The sequence below is a fragment of the Setaria viridis genome, chromosome 6, assembly GCF_005286985.2.
Source record: "Setaria viridis chromosome 6, Setaria_viridis_v4.0, whole genome shotgun sequence".
NCBI classification, from domain to species: Eukaryota; Viridiplantae; Streptophyta; class Magnoliopsida; order Poales; family Poaceae; genus Setaria; species Setaria viridis.
Window position 1 is genome coordinate 17,928,510 of NC_048268.2, and position 19,708 is coordinate 17,948,217.

Consider the following 19,708-nt stretch of genomic DNA (forward strand, 5'->3'; position numbering starts at 1 on the left):
CCGTATGCGAGCCTCCACTCAAGCTCAACCCTTGGTTGAAGGAGCTTTGCATCAACCAAGGCCTGGACCACTGGTGCCTTCATCACAAAATGCTGCCAGGTGATCCTAGGAGGCGACGGCGCGGTTTGATTCATCGGGCCACACTTGGGTGCCTGCAACTCGGGCTCCTTGTCCTTCTTGGATCTGGATCTCAACTTGCTGGTGGCCACGGCCTCCTCCTGGATCTTCTCAGGTTTCTTTCCCATCTTCTTAACACGCATCAACTGATCTTGAGGAAAAAGGGGGGAGAAAAAGGCTACAACAATCTCTCTCCTAAAGATCAGGCGAGGGCAACAATGGCAGCAGCGGTGCAAGCAGGAGCAGCGGTGCTAGGGTCACAAAAATAGGGCGCAAATTACAGATTTGCTAAAACAAGCGTGCCGGTAATTAGCGCTGGGCCCCCCTATTATATCAGCAACATCTCCGGATTCCACCTGTTAATTAAGCAACGGTCAGATACGACTCAGACTTACCACCATAATGTCCAACGGTTACTCTGACCAAAAAATTGATCCCTTCATCGAATTCAAGTAGTCATCCAAGTGCTCGGGGGCTGCGTATACCGTACCCGTTGGATAAAGTTTTCTTTTTCTGAAGACTAAAATAAGTCCAAATTTTAAGTTTGACCCTCAACTTGATTCTTCGATTCAACCTAAGGCATGGGGGCTACTCCATATGGAGTGCGATTGTCATCGCACTACCATGAAAAAAGTTTCAAGGCAAAGACTACTCAAAGCAAACATTAGGGACTGTTAAGAGTACCTTCCAGTCATGCGACAGCACCTATACTTGAAGGTTAGCCGCATTGAGAAATACTCAAGGAGCACCAGGAGGAACTCGGGTGACAACTTCAAGTACTCGGAGGTGTTTCTCTAGACTACAAAGTACTCGGGGGCTTGTCGGCTAGGCACCCTTGGGCCCACCAGAAGACCTATACGGACCCACTTAGGGGAACGTATCCAAAACCTACTTGGTCATGAAGACTACTCTGCAGGGTGCGTAGACTTCATGGACTCCCCAAAGACTAGTCGGGTCAGAAGGAAACTACTCTACCGAGTTAGAGTAGATCTCTGTAAACGTACTCGACTAGGACTCATACACAATCTGCCCTGTAACCCTGCTCCCCCAACTATATAAGGGCGGGTAGTGTTGGAGGTATGCCCTAGAGGCAATCATAGAGATGATAATATTCTATTGTATCCATGTTATATATTGTGTTCCTTGAATATCCATTAAAGGCTACTTGAATTGATTTGCAATTATGTGAATTGTGTGTGAAACTCTTTACTTGTATGGTTATTCTAAAAGTTGTCCCTAGCCGGGTTTCATGTGAGGACATACATGAATATTAGACTGACACATGTATTAGTTGATGACTATATTTCACAAGTCATGGATATGGAGATGTCAAACTAATAATGTGGGCACGTGTAGAGACATGTGCTAGGACTGACACAACGCGAGTTACATAGTTCTCTCTTTACACAACATGTACGCTTTGTCCTTAGACCTGAGATTGTCGCATGAACTCAAGATGTGGATCGACTTACTTAGGGGCTATCAAACGCTGCACCGTAACTGGGTAGTTATAAAGGTAGCTTGCGGGCTTGTCAAGAAGCATGCTATGAGGCATGGTCAGTCAAGATGGAATTTGCCCCTCGCTATTTGAGAGAGATATCTCTGGGGCCCTTGAGTGATCGGATCCAGAAATGCATGGCCATGATATGTGAGGTTAAGAGTTAACCTAGAAAGAGATTCCGAATCACAGCGTCGAGAAAGAGTGGTCGGCTTGGAGCTAGACCAAATACCGTGAGGCAAAAGGAATAGCATGTACGTGATGTTGTGATGGTTCATCTGATATGATCTTCATGTGCGTATAGTTAGTATGTCTTTCTAGAGGCCACTACTAACTATTGGCCGAGTAGGAGTACTCGGGCCATGTCTATACATATATGAACCTATAGGATCACACACTTAAATGGCTGGAAGCCCAATTCGGATGTGATCTGAATTGGACTAGGTTTAGGAGTACTAATGGGCCTCAGACCTAGAGGCCCATTAGGAACCCCTATATATTGAGGGGTGGGGGCGCCCTAGGGTTTAATCCCTTTTTGCACTAGCAGCAGCTGTGTCTCCCACACCCTCGCCTTGTTGCAACTCGCAGACCTAGTAGTCCAGCTTGCGATGCTTCCTCCCCGCACATGTGGATACCTTAGAGGTGTTGCATCTACAACACTTAGATGAGCCGCCGCACAAGAGCTCCGACGAGGAACCTGACGAGCCAACGACGAGCCTGACGAGCCGCAGCATGAGGACGGAGTCGGTGCACATGGACGAGCTGCTGTGGAGCTGCTCGACGTCGACGTGTTCGACTACACTGCGTCGACGTGTAATCGACTTTGCTGCCCCAACGCGTATCTACAACTTCCGCACCTGTGCATCGAGTGGTAATCCTGTGATCTATAACGACAATCTTTCTTGGTTTATGCGGTAGAAATTTTTGTCTTGCGCTAGCGTGGCCTACCTCGTATCCCAATAGGCAGGGACCCCTCCAAACAACGAAGAACAAGATCAATACAATCTACACACAGGACGTAGGGTATTACGCGATCTAGCAGCCCGAACCTATCTAAATCGTGTTCCTTGCGTCACCATCGACTCCTTGATTCTTGACGACACCTACCGCATCAAACACCACCTTGGGTACTCCCTAGGTGGGTTGCCGATCTAAAACACCGACAGCCTTGCTGAATGCCTTGTGGGAGTGATGACAGCCTCCTTCTTCTTGGGTGGTTCATCTTCGCTCGAGATGATGATCATCTTGCGATCTACGAGCTTTCCAGACGGCGCCTTCCCTCCAACGCTGATGCGACCATTGTGATTGGTCCTTGGCAAAGTTTTGGGAGCCCACTTGCACCTCTTGACTTCCTGTAGAACGGGATCACCTACGACCACCAGAGGAGGCTAGGGCGATCGGCCTGGGGAGGTCAGGCCTATCGGCCTGGCCTCTCCCTTTGCCACTGGTACCCTTCCTCTTCTCTCCCGAGCTCCTGGTCACTTCCATTGCGCTTTTTTCTAGTTTTGGTGGTTCTAAATTGCTTGTGTCGATGCAAAATTTCTCCTCCAATTGGCCTCCATTTTATCCTCTTGAAGTCTTGGCAAAGGATCCACACATTTCCAAAAATTTTTTTGCCTTTTCCTACAAAAATCACTTCCATATTCTGTCATTACCAAAGATGGAAAAGGGGGAACCGAAATCGAGGAGAAAATGCCTTAGCTCGATCGGCTTGGGGGCCGATGAGCCTAGGGGTTTTTAGCCCCTCTGCCTCCCATTATTTTGTGGCAGCATGTGCATCTAAAAATACTCCTAATTTTGTTGAGTTCCATACAAAATTCGAAAGAAAAATAATAGAAATAAGATAGAGTATGTACAAGGTACCTGTTTTAGTGTCGTTAGGCTTGACATCCTCATTCTTCCTCCATGGTATGGATGTCAACATAATAGATAGGAATGACGTCAGGTTCCAAGAATACCTTTAGTCGCTTTCCATTCACAATATATTGATCTCCTTTGACATCCATGATTGTTACCGCTTGGGTAGGTGATACAGAATGAACCATGTACGGTTCGTCCCACTTGGTCATCAATTTTTGTTTATCGAAGAGTTTGAACCTAGAGTTGAACAATAGCACTTTATCTCCTTCTTTGAATTCCTTCTTGTGAAGCCTTTTATCAAACCATCTCTTTATTCTCTCCTTGTAAATTCTTGCATTGTGGTAAGTTTTGAGCCTCATCTCTTCTAATTCAATAATTTGAATCCTTCATTTTACTCTTGTAGCATCAACATCAAGATTCATCTCCTTTATAGCCCAATAAGCCTTATGCTGGAGTTCAACAGGAAGATGACATATTTCCCATAGACGAATTGATATGGGGTCATACCTATAGGTGTTTTATGAGCCGTCCTATATTCCTATAATGCTTCATCTAGCTTCTTTGACCAATCCTTCCCTCCTTTGACTATCATCTTCTTCAAAATATCCTTGAGTTGTTTATTCGAAGTTTCTGCTTGGCCATTTGTTTGAGGATGATAAGGTAGATACTCTATGTTCGATCCCCAATTTTAATAGACATTTGCCAAAATTTGTTCCTGTGAAATGCGATCCTCCATCACTAATCATAATTCTAGGACTCCATATCTAGGAAATATTACTGTCTTGGTCATATGAATTGATTGTTTTGTTGATGCCTTCCAACATGAAATAGCTTCTACCCATTTAGACATGTAATCGACCATGATCAAGACATGCTCAAATCCATGTGAATTTAAGAATGGCCCCATGATCCATATACGACAGTTTTCCTGTGATCTACATCTTCCACACCAGTGTGTCGAGTGGTAATCCCGTGATCCATATACGGCAGTTTTCCTGGTTTACACGGTAGAAAAATTTTGTTTCGCACTAGCGTAGTGTCGTTGTCAAGATTAGTGGATCAAGACTACGGCTAGTAAATTTCTTTTATGCGCGTAAGACTTCGGATGGTGGCGTGAGAGGACACGGGATTAGACTTGTTCGGGCAAGGAAAGCCCTACGTCTAGTATGAGGAGCTGCTCGTGTTGCTCATGCAAGGTCTGTAGTAGGGGTTACAAATGGGTGAGAGAGGGAGCTGGTCCCAAGTCTCTTGGGTGTGCACTGAGTCTCGTGAGGTGAGTGTGTGTGTTCTATTGGCTTTTTTCGTCCTCCTGTCTCAGGGCCCCTGGTTCTCCTTTTATAGCACAAGGAGGGTTCAGGGTTACCGGTGAGACCGGGTGTCTTGGAGAAGTAAAAGATATAAGCTAAGTAAAGTAAAATACAAGGAGAAGGACCAAGTCCCCGGGTCGCCACCTCTTGCTCCGGCCTTCGGCTCCTATCAACGCAGCCATCGGAGGAGGGCGGTTGCCGTCGGATCCTGTCGCCGGTCCTCCGGTCGACCGTCGCCGCCGGGCATGATGATGGTGTCTGGTCGTGGCAACTGTGCACGTTGGGGGAGATAGCTAACCCCTGTTGTCCTGCTTACATCCCGTGGAATACGGACGTCGCGTCCCTGTCGCCGGATACACTGGGTGCGAGAACGGGCGACGCTCCCTCCTGTGCTGGGTGGCGCATGCTATGAGCGCCCTATGGCAAATCAGAGGGAGCTGCGGCCACTGTAGCCTGTGCGGTCGTGGCTACAGTGTTCCGCCTGGGTACTTATGGCGGGTCACATCAAGGGGCGCGGGCGCCTTTCTGCGCGCTAGAGCCGCGGTGCATTTATGGCAAGATCGGTGAGGGGCCCATGAGATCCGCGCCCTCGTCTGCCGGCTTGTGCCCGAGGCGGACCCTTGTCTTGTGGGCCCAGATGAGTCTGACCCCCTACGCTTAGGGTCGGACGAGGTGGAGCCTTGCGGCGAGGGGTCGGGCGCACCCGACCCTGGGACCGTGGGTCGGGCGAGGCGGAGTTTCGCCATCAAGGGGTCGGGAGTTTCCGATTGTGGGGCCCTGGGTCAGGCGAGACGGAGTGGGATGTTCTGTGCCCATGCTGGGTTGGCGGTAATCATCATTACCGCAGGTGGGCCTGGGCCTTCATGATTGTTGTTTTAAGGGGCATTAGGAGGTCGTTAATATTTCCCCCCAACAGTAGCCCTCGAGCCTGTGGTGGAGCGAGGATGCTCCTCCAGAGGTTGCTTTTGTTGTTCGTCGGGGATCTCTGCTCGCCATGCAAGCTGCATTTAATCAGGGATAGGGAGTGTTGTTTGTTCGGCTTGGCCGGGGAGATTGACCAGGCGAGGTGTCCTGTGGATGACTCCCATCTCGAGACCTCAAGTCGCGGCCATTCGCGTGGTCATTGGTTGCGATGCTAGCCCCCGAGCGTTGCAGGAGACCGGTCGGGAGGCTAGATCGACTTTTGATCGTTACCCCTCAAGCGTTTGTTCGCTGAGACGGAGGGGGTGAGCCATGCCACGCTATCCTCGCCGGACGAACTGTGGTGCTCATTGAGCTACAAACGGGTCGATTCGAGTGGGGTCCCGGTCCCCATTTGGGGGAGGGGTCCGGCTCGGTCCAAGCTGGTGGCGTACCCCAGATTCCAGCCGGCCAGTTCATATAGTTCCCGAGTCCGTTCGATCGGATCCGGGGGCTTGTTGCCTTTCTTAGGGGAAAAAACATGAACTTTGATGCCAGTCCGGACTCGAACGTGAGGTCGGGACGCCCTAGGCTGTCGTGCGCCCGGGTGATGGCTGCTAGTAGACCCGTCCCTTCTCACCCTTGCTCGGGGTTGTCCTGGGGCGGCTGTTGAACCCGTAGTGGGCCAGCCTTCGAACCCCTGGACCGTAATGGGCCGTAGGGGTGTTTTCAGCCCTTTCTTACACATTGGTGGGCCTTGGGCCGGATGTGGAGGAGGTCGTGCACGCGTGTCCTTGGGAGGCGAAGTGGCGGAAGGTGCCGGCCCACGAAACGAGGGAGACAGGGATGAAGATGTGCCGAATCCGAACAGGAGGCGAAGTAGCAGATCGTGCGCACGGATTCCAAAAAGACGGGCATGATGGGGCATACCTAGCGCTGCATTAACTACGACGAGACCGTCCTTTCCTCTTCCGATGCACCCGCCTATAAGACGGGGGTCTGCCTCGCTAGTTCCACCCGCACCTGCTCTCGAATCTGCCTCCCTCGCCCTTCGCCATCGAGTCTCCCACTCTTTGGCAATGGATTCATGGTCACGCTCGAGCTTTGGTTCCTCACGTGCCGACGGCCTCATGAGGAAGGGCCTCCTCTACGAGAGGACCGCAAGGGACGAGTGGCGGTTTCCCGAGGATGAAGATGTGCCGAATCCGAGCAGCGGCTACGTCGTCTCATTCGCACACTTCCACGAGAGGGGGTTCGCGACCCCGTCGAGCCGCTTCTTCCGCAGGTTGCTGCACTACTACGGGCTCGAGCTGCAGCATCTCAATCCCAATGGGATCCAACACATTGCGGCATTCGTCACACTGTGCGAGGGGTTCCTGGGCGTCGAGCCCAACTTCTCACTCTGGAAGTACTTCTTCATGGTCAGCCTGTACCACAGGACCGAGAAGAAGGGGAGCCAGCAGCGGGTGACCCCGGTGCCGATAGGGTGCGCCGCCATCCACCTCCGCCAGAACCGCGCCAAGGAATATATGGCGATGAAGACCGCAGCATCCCACAAGGGGTGGCATCAGCAGTGGTTTTACGTGAAGAACTACACTAATTCCCCCTTGCCGACGTTCACCGGCCGCGTCATCAAGGCAACGCACCAACATCTGCAAGTTGCATGTGGGTTATCTTATTGCATTATTAGAACATATATCTTTGTTATTATGCCATCCTTGCTTTGTTATCATATACCTTGTCGCTCGAGTAGTATGGGTAAAATTAAATTAATCTTGTTAATTTCTTAGCCATGCTTAGACATAGAATGGTCACTTTGGTAAGGGAATGGTTATAGGCTAATCAACATCGATACTAGTATGGTTCTCTAATGTTGTTGAACAAATGAACATGATGGTTAATTGGATGCGAGACTTGTGCGGTATGTAGGGTTACGAGAATGGAGTCTCGGTGACATAGACCACTTGAGTCGATTAAGGACCTTCCATTGTTGATGTTGGTTTGAGCACCTTTTTCATGCTACCACATATCCTTGACTGGGAAGGATAAGCCTAATACCTTACTTGACTCATTCTTTGAGTCATGGACCTAGATGTGTGATCTTTGGACTGTGTAGAGGAGCCTAGGGATGTCCCCCGGTGGACCTAGGTTGTCCTCCGCACAAGCTAGGCATGTTACACTTGACTTTCGAGGCGGTTTGGAAAGGGTTGACATGAGTACCCCCTTGTGCACCATTGATCGGGTGTGCGAGTCGCAAGGTCCTCGAGTTGTGTGGGTAAAGAGTACATCCTTGTAGGATGAATCAATTCGAATTGCCACGCTCTCGGTTATGATCAAGCTCAAGTCCCATGAAGTCATCGTAGAGTTATCGGATGCTTATGTATACTTGTTCACACATTTATACTCTATGTTACCTTGTTGATGTAATCGTTTTTAACTAAAATTTGATGTGGGTTTTGGCAAGATCAATAAAATTTGCTACTTGTGCATAGGGTGATATTCATATGCTTATGGTCAAAAATTAAGAATAGGATGAGCTAGGCTTTTGCAAAATTTACTTAACCTTAAAGCCTTACTCCTTGTTTATCCTTATGCATGCTCCTTGTTATATTTTTGCGTAAGTCTAGTGAATACCTTTTTGTACTCATGTTGCTATCGCTCACCAAGTTGCAGGTGAACTAGAGGCTGTGTTTGTTCACTTTTACCCCGCCGATCCGAGGGTGGGTGATGAGTGACTAGAGCGGTTGTTGTTGCTTCGGTGGTGTTATTGGGCAATGACACTATCATTTTTTTATGTTAATCTATCGTATCCGCTGCGTAGATGTGCTTCTTTCATGAGTTAGATGTTGGGAAAACTTGAACCTTAATATTTAATCTAATGTTGTTGTTGTCATGAGTCCAAGACTTGTACTTTGGAGCTCATTCTTTTAAATTTTAGATTTGAACTATTTATGTCATGAACTTGTAATCTTAATTGGTAAACTTGTGTAACGTTAAAATTGCTCTTTATAGTTCATGTGGTGATGTGAAATTTGTAACGGTGGGTGTGATCAATCTTGGGTATGTTGTGAAACACCTACCAGAACTACCAGATTTGTTCTCTTTTTTATTTGAATTGCACCGAGTTATGTATCTCTAGATGTGGGTTGACACTTGGCACATCTTAAGGCAAGTAAGTGTTAGCTCTCATCCTATTAGCATAACCGTAAATTTACTTAATTAGGGTACAAATTGGGTGGTTCTTACCGTCGGCGTCAGGGTGGCGGAGGCACCCTGCTTAGGGGTCGGTGTCCTCTTGCTAGACTTGTAGTTGGGGGGTGGCAGCGGCCGGGTCACCTAGATGCGGAAAGAAGATGGGGTGGCGGAGGGTTGCTTGGAACAAGAAAAGATTGGGTCACAAGTGGAGCACAATATTTGGGAGCAAAAGGTGAGCATGTGAGATTTGGAGGGCCGCGGGTGAGATTTGGGGCGAGCGCATAGCACGGCGAATCAGGAGAGGTGAGCGCGTGCCGGATATTTGGGAGAGGGACACAGGGCACGCGGTGGTTATTTGGGGATAAGGAGGAGGGAGAAGTTTGGGTGGCGGCAGCGAAATTGTAGAAGGAAGCTAGAGTTTGGGCTTTAGGGCAAATTTTGCTCGCTATAATGGGCCGAGAGGTGCAAAAACAAAAAAATAGGCCCACTTCATGTATACGAGGAATTGCCAACTAACGGTTCAATGGGATATCTAAATGTATATACTAACATATGCTTGTTTGGAAAAACTTGAAATACCGACAAATGGTCTGCTAAAGAACTTTACTGATCAACCATTGATCTTTAAATAAGTACTTTTACTGACCCACGCTTGATAGGATTTTAGTGTTGTGGTATAGTGCCACTTGTTCCACAGATTGATAAATCTTAACGGAATCCTCTAAGGGAAAAAAAACTACACCTGTTCCTTGCGCTTTCAGTTCACCAATTGGTGCCCTAACTACCGTCAACAGTATCTTCCTTCCGGTTTGGCACCTCGATACACTAACATCGTGACTCTGTGCACGGTGACGGCTATCGAGCTCGGGTCATGGCTAAAGAAACTTGAGACGGGAGATATCTAGCGGTAGCGAAGTGCTACCATCGGATGTCAGGACAAGGGGAAGTTCCCTTTTGTTTTGAGGCCAAGAGATGGTTTTTTTTAACCACACAAAAACAAAGGGATTGGTAGGAGGGACAGGCTTATGGTAGTTTACCGGAGCAGGAAGACAGCTTCTGGGTGTTGAAAAGGCTCTTGAGATTATGCGGGAAATGCTCTTCTTAAGAGCAACTATATTAGTGTTGTCTCATAAATGGTCTCATGCATTGACACTCGCGGGTAGGTAAGACGAACCCATTTTCTAGGCCACCGACGCCTTGTGCAGGCTGCATAAGCTGGGAACGCAAATTAATCTCGTTCCCAGCAATGCAGGCTGGACCACCCCTTTTGCATATTATAAAACTGGCTAAGGGCTACCAATCAAACCCATCCCACACTATGCAAGCCTGGCTAGGTCCTAAAGCAGGCTACCAATAATCTCAGTCATAAAATAATCTCAGTCATAAAATTTATAGCCTCGGTTGTTTCGTGAAGCAACAACCTCTTTCCCCCTACTCTCTCATCCACACCAGCAAAAAATCTTCACGAAACAACCTCCTCTTTCTCCCTGCTCTCTCATCCACACCAGCAAAAATCCTGTAACATTGCATGAGAATACTTACGAGACTCCAACATATAGCAATGTACCTGCCTAAGCAACATCCATTGATTTGTCTAATTAATAAATACAGTGCCACTTAAAGGTTTCCCTTGACATATTGACTGAAGTAACAACCTCCAATTTAATTTTCTCAATGGGTTATCCATACGAGCAAATCACCGACTTTTATTGCTCATCCCGGAAAATATAACATCAAATGAAACTTACAATGAACATTATTTTTATTTTGCATATCACGACATACGAATTTATTAATACATCTAATGCTCACATATTATTATTTCAAAGCAGGCTACGGCTAACAGCTACTAAGACCTCTAGCACTACCAAAGTAAGTACCACTACAATCAGTGTCCTTTCAATGCAGCAGTTCTTTCCCAAACAGCCCAGCGATGGCTCGTCCAGGGTCCTCTTGCTTCACCAGGGATTCTCCCACCAACACCTACATCAACAACAGGTGTACATCAATTAGTTTCAGTTCAAGAACGCATGGGAACTTGTAAACTGAGAAAATGTCACCAGTAAAGCATATCAGCACCCTAGCTGTGCGGATTCTAACTTGAATGTTGAACCAATTCAGTGATAACGAAGGCATTTTTATTGTGTTTTCAGTTTTGGGCTTTACTGGTTTAGGCAGTTCGCTGATGAGGCTGCCAAGGGTTCTAGGTCAATTAGCTGCAGGGGAGGAGAGGATGGAAACAAGCACCCTGGATTAGGTCGACCATTGAAGAAATGGCAGAGGGGCTACCACAAGTGACCTGGGCAGCCATCCAGAGTTGACAGACGACGTCCACAAAAAAAAAGGAGTTGACAGACCACTGCAAGCTCTTTACCAGTGGCGTGCTAGGAGGGAGGGAGTGAAGGGTTTGGATAAGAAGTTATCAGCCTTTACCCAATTGTAGAAGTCTGGCACCGAGTAAATTAGCAATCTGAAACTGTCAGATCACCTTTCTTCGCTGCTTAATACCAACAGTGCTTTGTATGTTGCTATACTGAAAGCTGAGTTAAAGTGCCCCACTCACGGAATAAGCTCAAAGGTTAGCATCTACCTTACATTTTGACCCGTGAACACAATCCTCTCTTTTATTTTGCAGATAAATTTGATCATGTTAATCATGATCAAACCTTAAGATTGCCAGCTCAGTACGAAATATGTGCATGAATTGAAAGTAATGCTCAACTTCATGCGTAACATGTGCTCTAATAGCATGTTTTCAAGCTAACCGTTCGCAAATGATTCCATTGTTTAGTAGCAAGATTAATTGATAACCTTTCTAAATTATTAGTGTTTACATATTGGTAGAGTAAACACTATGATCCCTAATCATCCCTCTTTTTAGGAATGATAGTATTATGAATAAATGTCATGCATACAAATCGAAGTATCGCATTGCATTCTGATAACCTGTTCTATTGGAAAAGTATTTTCGATCACAAAAATTAAATTGGAACATGCATGATTTCAAGCCAGGTGCTATTTTACTGTGGTTGACTTAACTAAAGCTTATTTCACAGTTAGCAAATAAGTGTTTCCATTCATCTTCAACAAAACAGGTAAACCACCAAACATTAATAACAGGCATAATAGGTCTACTGCTCCCATCATACTTGTTCCATAGGCAGCCAGATACTAGGCAAAACTTTGGCATGCCAGATTTCTAATATTGAATATTTGTTCTTCAAAAGGAGTACTAGTAAAGTCATGCAGAGGCAATCTCTAAATTCACAAGGAATCAGCAGAACTTACAGCAGAAACGCCAGCATTCTGCACATAAGCAACATCATCCGGGGTAAACAGACCAGATTCACCAACAACCTGAAAGGCAAAAATGGAATAGGGAAACAGTTGGCAAGGTTAAGATTATTAAACCTAATAGCCTTACTCTACAAATAAAGAATTAAAGAGCAAGCTAGAAAAATGCCCTATCCATATGCAATATCACTACAACAGTAATACTTTTTTCTCGAACACGCAGGAGAGCTGCGTATCAACATATTAAGTAGAAAAGGGGGATATGAAACCCCAAAGTAACAAGACAGGTTTGATGGGAAATCTGTACAGAAACCCAAAAACTACAACAGTAATAGTGAACATAACTTAACATAGCTACTTAAGATAACTTGTGTAGGTTTCAGTTTCATAATCTGTTCTGCTTCCCTTTTGCTATAAAGAAACTTATTTTCATGTTTGTTAAAACAGTAGTGGCAGGAAACATGTTTAACACATAACACATTGAAAAATAAGGTATTTTAGTGCCTTCACATTTCTGAATAAGCATCACTGTTGTAACTTATCAGGTTTTCCATCCAGCAACGCCCTCCCTCAAAACTAATTGTGCATATTTTAACATGCATGCAGAACAAGAAGACATTCAATATGCTCAGGCTGCCCCCAAACCATTATTTCTCAGAACTCATTCTATGCATGCATGTAAAATATACAAAGTAAAAAACTAGATATTATTAGGGGTACATAAAGAACAATTTTTTTAATTGAAAGAAGTACTCCCCACTTATGTATAGACTATTAAAAATATGTGCTCTGTAACCCTGGGCCAAGGGAGCATAGTACATATAAGGAACTAGGAACTGACGAGAGTATTTTAATAAATCAATTCTGCACCCAAGATCATAGATATTACCAAAATTCCCTTCTCCCTGATGCTATCCCCATGCTTCTCGAGCAACATCTTGGTGTTTGAAGTATCAACAACAAATGTCTCTGCAGTGTAAATAATTTCCAAGCAAAAATATAGATTAATTAGTAAAAAGGTTTAAAGAAAACACAAGTTGAAAGCATTGGTACTATGTGGAATAAAAAACGTTAAACTTGAAAAGATGACAAGATGTCTATAGAAAAAAGGATCAAGCACCAGAAGAACACCATACCAAGGCTGCGATTATTGATGCCAATAAGCTTAACTCCATTTATCTTCAGTACACGCTCCATCTCTATTTCATCATGAACCTTGAGCATAAACCCCACCAGAATATTGAAATTAAGTTCACAGACTATTTAAGTTAATCACACTGAAGTTCCTATTCATACATAAGCTAAAAACTTAACAATGAATACATAAAACATAATATAAACGCAGCATACAATCCAAGAGGAAATTGCAAGGAGCTCCACAATATTTCCTTATGAACATGCACATGAGAAAATTCCATTAACATTTTTGACAAATTACTTGTTCAGTATTTTGAAAGAAAAATACACACAGAATGATGGTCCTGGTATAGTCAAGTTCATATAGAAGCATAAAAAATTACTATTGTCTATCATGCAAAGTAAATTATGACTTCCCACTAAAAAGAAGAATATTAAACTTTGTCATCAATGAAGCCAGTTTGTAATTAATGGGCAGGTACGAAGAAATGAATTGTATAATATAACGAACCTCAATAAGAGCTGTCATTCCCAACTCTTTGCAAATCCGAAGAAAGTACTTTATATCAAGATCAGGTAGCACAGCCGCAATTAGCAGAATTGCATCGGCACCCTTTGATCGAGCGTTATAGATTTGCCACTTATCAATGACAAACTCTTTGCAGAGAAGAGGGCACTGAATTCACAATAGAAATATGTGCATCTTGAGAACAATTGGTAACTCATAATCATCCTCAAATTTAAAGAAGACTTAAATGTATCAGTACCTTCACTCCTGAGGCGCGCACTTTCTCAAGATTCTCAAAGCTTCCCTGTACAGCAGAAGAAAATTGAAAGAATCCTGTAGACACAGCTTCTATGATCCCCATAAACACAAAATCAATTGAAATATACCTGAAAGTACTTCTCATCCGTCAAGATGCTCAAACATGCAGCTCCATTCTTCTCATAAGCTTTAGCAATTTCAACCTGCAAAAGGAAATTGCATATTAGTTACATAACCAGCCATTGAAATTAACTTGAGGTTTGACAGCAATCAACTCCAGAACATACAGGATTAAAATTCTCCCTGAGCACACCCCTACTCGGGGATGCTTTCTTGACCTCAGCAATCAGTGCGGGCACCCCATTACGCTTATAGGCGGCTTCTAAAGCGCCATAGAATTCTCTTGAAGGAGGGGCCTTCGCTGCAGCCTCGATCAGCTCCTTCAGAGGCTTCTTAGCATGACCCTGCATAAGACCAGTACCATCTGTAAACCATCATACAGAACCATGTGGCAAGCTTATGAAATACAGAAATAGTAACTGTTGCATATGTAAGAGCACGTAGGTCGACCATATGAAAATAGCTTTATTATATTTTAATGAAATATACTTCAACGATGCATATTTTTTTAATTTATTGGTGGTACATTTTTATTCAAAATAATGGTCAAGATTTTGATTACAGAATGTGAGCATTATCAATGCGACCTATGTTTAGTGACAGGGAGTTACACAGAAACAAATCACTTAATACTGGAAGAAACAGTGCATGCATAGCATCAAGCATCTTTTAGTTGAATTACACCGATTACATAATAGCCCTTGCCATTAAAAGAAATGGTGCAAGCACAGTACTTTGCACTTTAAGAGCCAAATGTTGTGTGGATATAGGACAACTAATATCAATTGAGAAAACAAGATTCAGATGTACGATGAAAAAACTAAGTCATTTGACTATTTGAGTGGCCAGGCAGGGGAGTAGATCCGTGGATAATTGTGCACAGTGCACTTGATTTGCCTTTATGCTAATATATATTTATTATCAGCAAGCTACAACTGCATACCTCAGCTACTTCAATCTCCTTGTCCCAAATGATCTTCTCTAGGATGTTGCGAGGTGCCCCCAGCTCCTCCTCAATCACCTTCAAGGAGGCAGTGGGGCGGCAGTGCCTGCGGATGCGGATCCCCTGGCTAGCTGCAATGTCGTTGACCGACTTGCCGTTCTCCCATTGGACCAGCTCCGTTGCGTTCAACATATCGTCCTGTGCCAGCACCTCAAGAATTGAGTCCTAAATAAGCCACAAAAAATTGTCACAAACAAGAGGAACGCGCCTAAAACAAAAGAAAAGCATATTAAAAAAGTCTTTATCCGCAAGAGTTGACCTGCAGATAAACGAATCGGCATTCAAGAAGGGGTAGGTGAATTGAGGGGTGTATTGTCGTATTGAGTTTGTGATTAGTGGTAGTATTTTCAGGCCCAAACGTAAGCACGACTAGAAACGAACATCGTGCTTAGGAAATGGGGAAAGGAAATACGAAATGGTACCAAGAAAACACGAAACCACCACGGATTACCCACAAGATCAGAGCGGAGAGACCAAACAAACCCTTGAACAGCAGGACGTACCTTGGGGCCGACGCGGAGCGGGCGGGCGCGGGCGTGGACGCCGGCGAGGGTGGCGACGCGCGAGGACCGGGGGAAACAGCCTCTGGTGCCAGCGGCGGCGGCGGCGAAGGAAGACCTAACGGATGGCGAGGCGAGGAGGGACTCCATCACGTGCAGCACGAGGAGGGTGGGGTAGGTGGTGGGATGAGGGGGCCCGACGGTGCGGCTCTAGTCGCAGGGGCTTTCCGCCTTATAGGATGGTGGAGGCGGCCGGAGCGGCAACAACGGTCCGCGGCGGGTGCTGACGGGCTCTAGGAGCGTGGAAGATGCTGTGATCCGAAAGCGAAACAAGATCGCGGATCCGCCACGAGGAACACATGTCCCAGACTGGACACAGCCACACACACAGCTGCCTTCGTATTTTCTATTCAAGTATGCTAAACTAGTAGTAATTAAATTAATTAATCCATACTTTTAAAAATGGTACTCCCTATGGATCAAAGGTCTCACAGGAAGGCTAATAATTTACTCCACTATCATGAAATATAGCCATTTTGTTTGGTCATAAGTCAAACTAGTTAAGTTTGATCAAATTTATAGAATAGAGTATTAACATCAAACACATCAAATAAGTAAATTATGAAAATATATCTTATAATGGACTGTAATTATGTTTATATGATATCCTAAAGATCATTATCTTTTTCTATGAATTTGATTAAATTTAAAACAATTTGATTTAGGATAAAATCAAATTGTCTTGTATTTTAGAACGTAGGGACGAGTGAGATGCTGGTTATATACCATTGTCATGTCATCTTGAGCCAATCTAATAGTCAACACATAAATAGTCGGCTACAAGTCTCTGCCATTAATAATAGGTCCATCTCCCTAATCTTATTGAGGAAATTTCGTATTTGACACTAGAAGATGACTTAATTCCTTCCTTAGTCCTGAAAAATTTGTTGTCCCTTATATGACACCGAGTTCTAACTTTCATTCCTTATTTGACATTTTCGTCACTTTTGTTAGTTAAGTTGGATAAAACGACCATCAAATCACCTCCAAAATTTATGAAACTTTTTATGGTCAATTACTAAATGAAGGTAAATCCATGTTGCTTAAAATTGCATATGTACCTTTTGTAGTTTTCAAATTAAAATTCATCAAATTCTACTACTTTTGAAGCATATTTGAATTTTTATGGCACCAAAATACTTTCCAAAAATTATGGAAAAACTACTAATATACTGCAGATGAGATGTAGTTATTTATAAATTATTTTCCATCATGAGTTACATAGAAAATTATGAGGTTCTTCTAATATTTCTCGAACTTTGGGTTTTTCATAATTATCTATGCAACTTATACTAGAAAATAATTTAATAAGTTATATATGATGTGAGAAATATTATTTATTTTTCTATAATTTTTTAGAACTACTTTGGTGCCTTTAAAATTTAGATAATTTGTAAAAGTAGCCTAATTTTGTGAATTTTAATTTTAAAATCATAAAAATACACGTGTGTTTTTAAGAACATGGGGTTCATCTTCATTTATTTTATCGCTACAAAGAGTTTCATGAATTTTGGAGGTGATTTAATGGTTGTTTTATCCGACTTAACTAACAAAAGTGATGAAAATGTTAAATAAGAAATGAAAGTTAGAACTCAGTGTCATATAAAAGATAAGAAATTTTTCAAGGTCACGGAAGGAATTAAGTTATCTTCTAGTATCAAATAAGGAATTTCCTCAATCTTATTCCCTAACTAAATTTATTGAAGTTTGTGTTACAGCCGGCAGTATACTTTCACCCCTTTTTTTCTCTCTATGAGTCAACATGTCTCTCTTCTATTCATCACAAAATGTAATGTGGCACTCTGTACAGAATCTTATTATGCTTAGCTCTAAGGTCCGTCACAGACGAGCTGCAAACAATGGCGCTCCTCATGGATGTGTAGAGGAGGGATGGCTGCTACTCCTCTGCCTAGATTTGATATTTTTTTCACGACCGTGCCTTAGAACATATTTCATTAAGAGGAAAAGAAACAAATACAAGATTAAGCAGTGTCATCTAGAGGTGATGACCTGGGTCCTATTACCTAAGCACCATAGAGCGACCTAGAGCAGAATTAGTATCCGGACCAGACATAGCAAAAGGAGCCAGGCCACTAAAATGAGCGGCGACCCAAACGGAAGCTTCTTCAGTAATCGCCTGCACCAGCTGCACCACATTCCTCATTGTTCTGCTGAAGGTGCGCGCATTGCGTTCCAACCAAATGAACCAAGCAACCAGTGTAACCATAGAATCAAATGTTTTTCTGTCAGCCTTATCCACACGTTTCCTTGATTTCGTCCACCAGGCAGCCAGAGTTTGTTCAGCGGATGATGGAGACAGAGCTTGCCAAGTAACTCGTGAAAGAACCTGGTGCCAGATTTACTTTGTAAAGGAACACCTAATGAGCAAATGATTTATCGTTTCTAATTCTTGTCCACTTAATATGCAGCTATCATTGTCTTGCACGTTATGCTTCTTGCGCCTTGCCACCGTCCAACACTGACCGTGGAGTGCAAGCCACAGAAAGAACTTGCACTTTCCAGGAGCTCGTGTCTTCCAAAGTATCTTTGCTCCAGGTATCCCATGTTGACCAATAAAGAAGGCTATGTAAGCAGTTGATGTTGTGAAACATTGATCCTCAGTCCACTTCCAAAGCACCCTATCCTAAGACCCTTCATTAAGTGTCATCGTTTCCAACTTGTCCGAGATGGTTAGGTAGTCAAGGAGTACTTGTACCGTGAGTGTTCCAAAAATGACCTTCACCCACTTTCCATCTTGTAGAGCCTCATAAACCGTTCACTTTTTACGGATACGTGGGCCAACTACCTGGATTAAGCATGGAGCAATCCCTGCAATAGATCGTCCACCAATCCATCTATCTGTCCAGAACAAGGTCTGCTTGCCGTCTCCAACCTAAACTGACGTGGAGTAAAAGAACAATTCAGCTACCGGGGCTTCCACTTTGCCAGGTAGGGAAAACCAAGAACGAGATGTATCTGTTCTTTTGAGCCATAGCCAACGCATTCGGAGTGCATATTCCATGATTTTAAGATTTGTGATTCCTAGCCCACCTAGATCAGGTCATTCCTTGTAAACTTGTTGGTAGAGACTGATATCCCCAGATATTTGCAACGAAAAGCCTGTAAACGCCCTAGAAAACAACTGATCAAAGTAATCGTCTCCTGAAGGCCACACTGAATTGGTGATATAGCACACTTATCCAGGTTAGTATGAAGACCCAAAGCACGACCGAATAACTATAGTATGGCCCCTGTAACAATCAAATCCTGCTGCTTGGGAGAGAGGAAAAGAACAACATCATCACCATATAAGTATGTACGTTCTTGTATGGCATTGCTTCCAAGTGGTGCCAGCAGGCCTTCTTTATTTGCCAATGTAATCATGGAATTTAAACCTTCCATTGCCAGCACAAACAACATCGATGACAAAGGATCACCTTGCCGGAGGCCCCTCGCATGGCAAGTTCTCCTTCCCGGGGCTCCATTCACAATGATTTTTGTACTTGCCGTCGATAAAAGCAAGCTAATCCAATTGATCCAACATCAAGTGAAACCCATATGCTTTAGCATTTTTAACAAGTAGGTCCAATCCACCGAGTCAAAAGCTTTTGAAATGTCAATCTTGATCAAGGCAGAAGGTGTCTTGCGGCGGTGAAGCAGTTTTGCAGAGAGATCAACTGCACAAAAATTGTCATGTAAAAGATGACCTTTAATGAATGCACTCTAGTTGTGACGCACCAAATCCTTCAGTTTGGGTGCGAGCCTATTGGCTAGTACCTTGGTGAATAGCTTGGAGAAATTGTGTATGAGGCTAATAGGCCAGTAATGAGCAATGTGTTGGGCATCTGGTTTTTTGCGTAGAAGAACCATGAAAGCCTTATTAATCAGATGCATGTTGCGGCCATCTAGAGTCTAGAGAGTATGAAAGGCACGCATGATATCATGCTTGAT

The 19,708-nt window shown here is 44.2% G+C and overlaps 1 protein-coding gene across 2 annotated transcripts; it reads right to left on the reverse strand.

Moving 5' to 3' along the window:
• Positions 1-10,563: 10,563 nt before the first annotated feature.
• On the reverse strand, positions 10,564-15,948 carry LOC117861030 (indole-3-glycerol phosphate synthase, chloroplastic). 2 transcript variants are annotated; one of them, XM_034744489.2, is made up of 10 exons: positions 15,701-15,948; positions 15,138-15,362; positions 14,362-14,538; positions 14,203-14,277; positions 14,076-14,120; positions 13,820-13,984; positions 13,308-13,386; positions 13,061-13,140; positions 12,166-12,234; positions 10,564-10,860 (listed from the first exon to the last, which is right to left on the reverse strand). In XM_034744489.2, exons 1-10 carry the CDS (start codon positions 15,845-15,847, stop codon positions 10,777-10,779), a joined length of 1,146 nt encoding a protein of 381 aa, XP_034600380.1. In that variant the 5' UTR covers positions 15,848-15,948; the 3' UTR covers positions 10,564-10,776. The 2 variants fall into 2 exon arrangements, with proteins under 2 accessions (XP_034600380.1, XP_034600381.1); XM_034744490.2 differs by having other exon boundaries at positions 15,138-15,335; positions 15,701-15,947.
• Between the last annotated feature and the right edge of the window lie 3,760 nt (positions 15,949-19,708).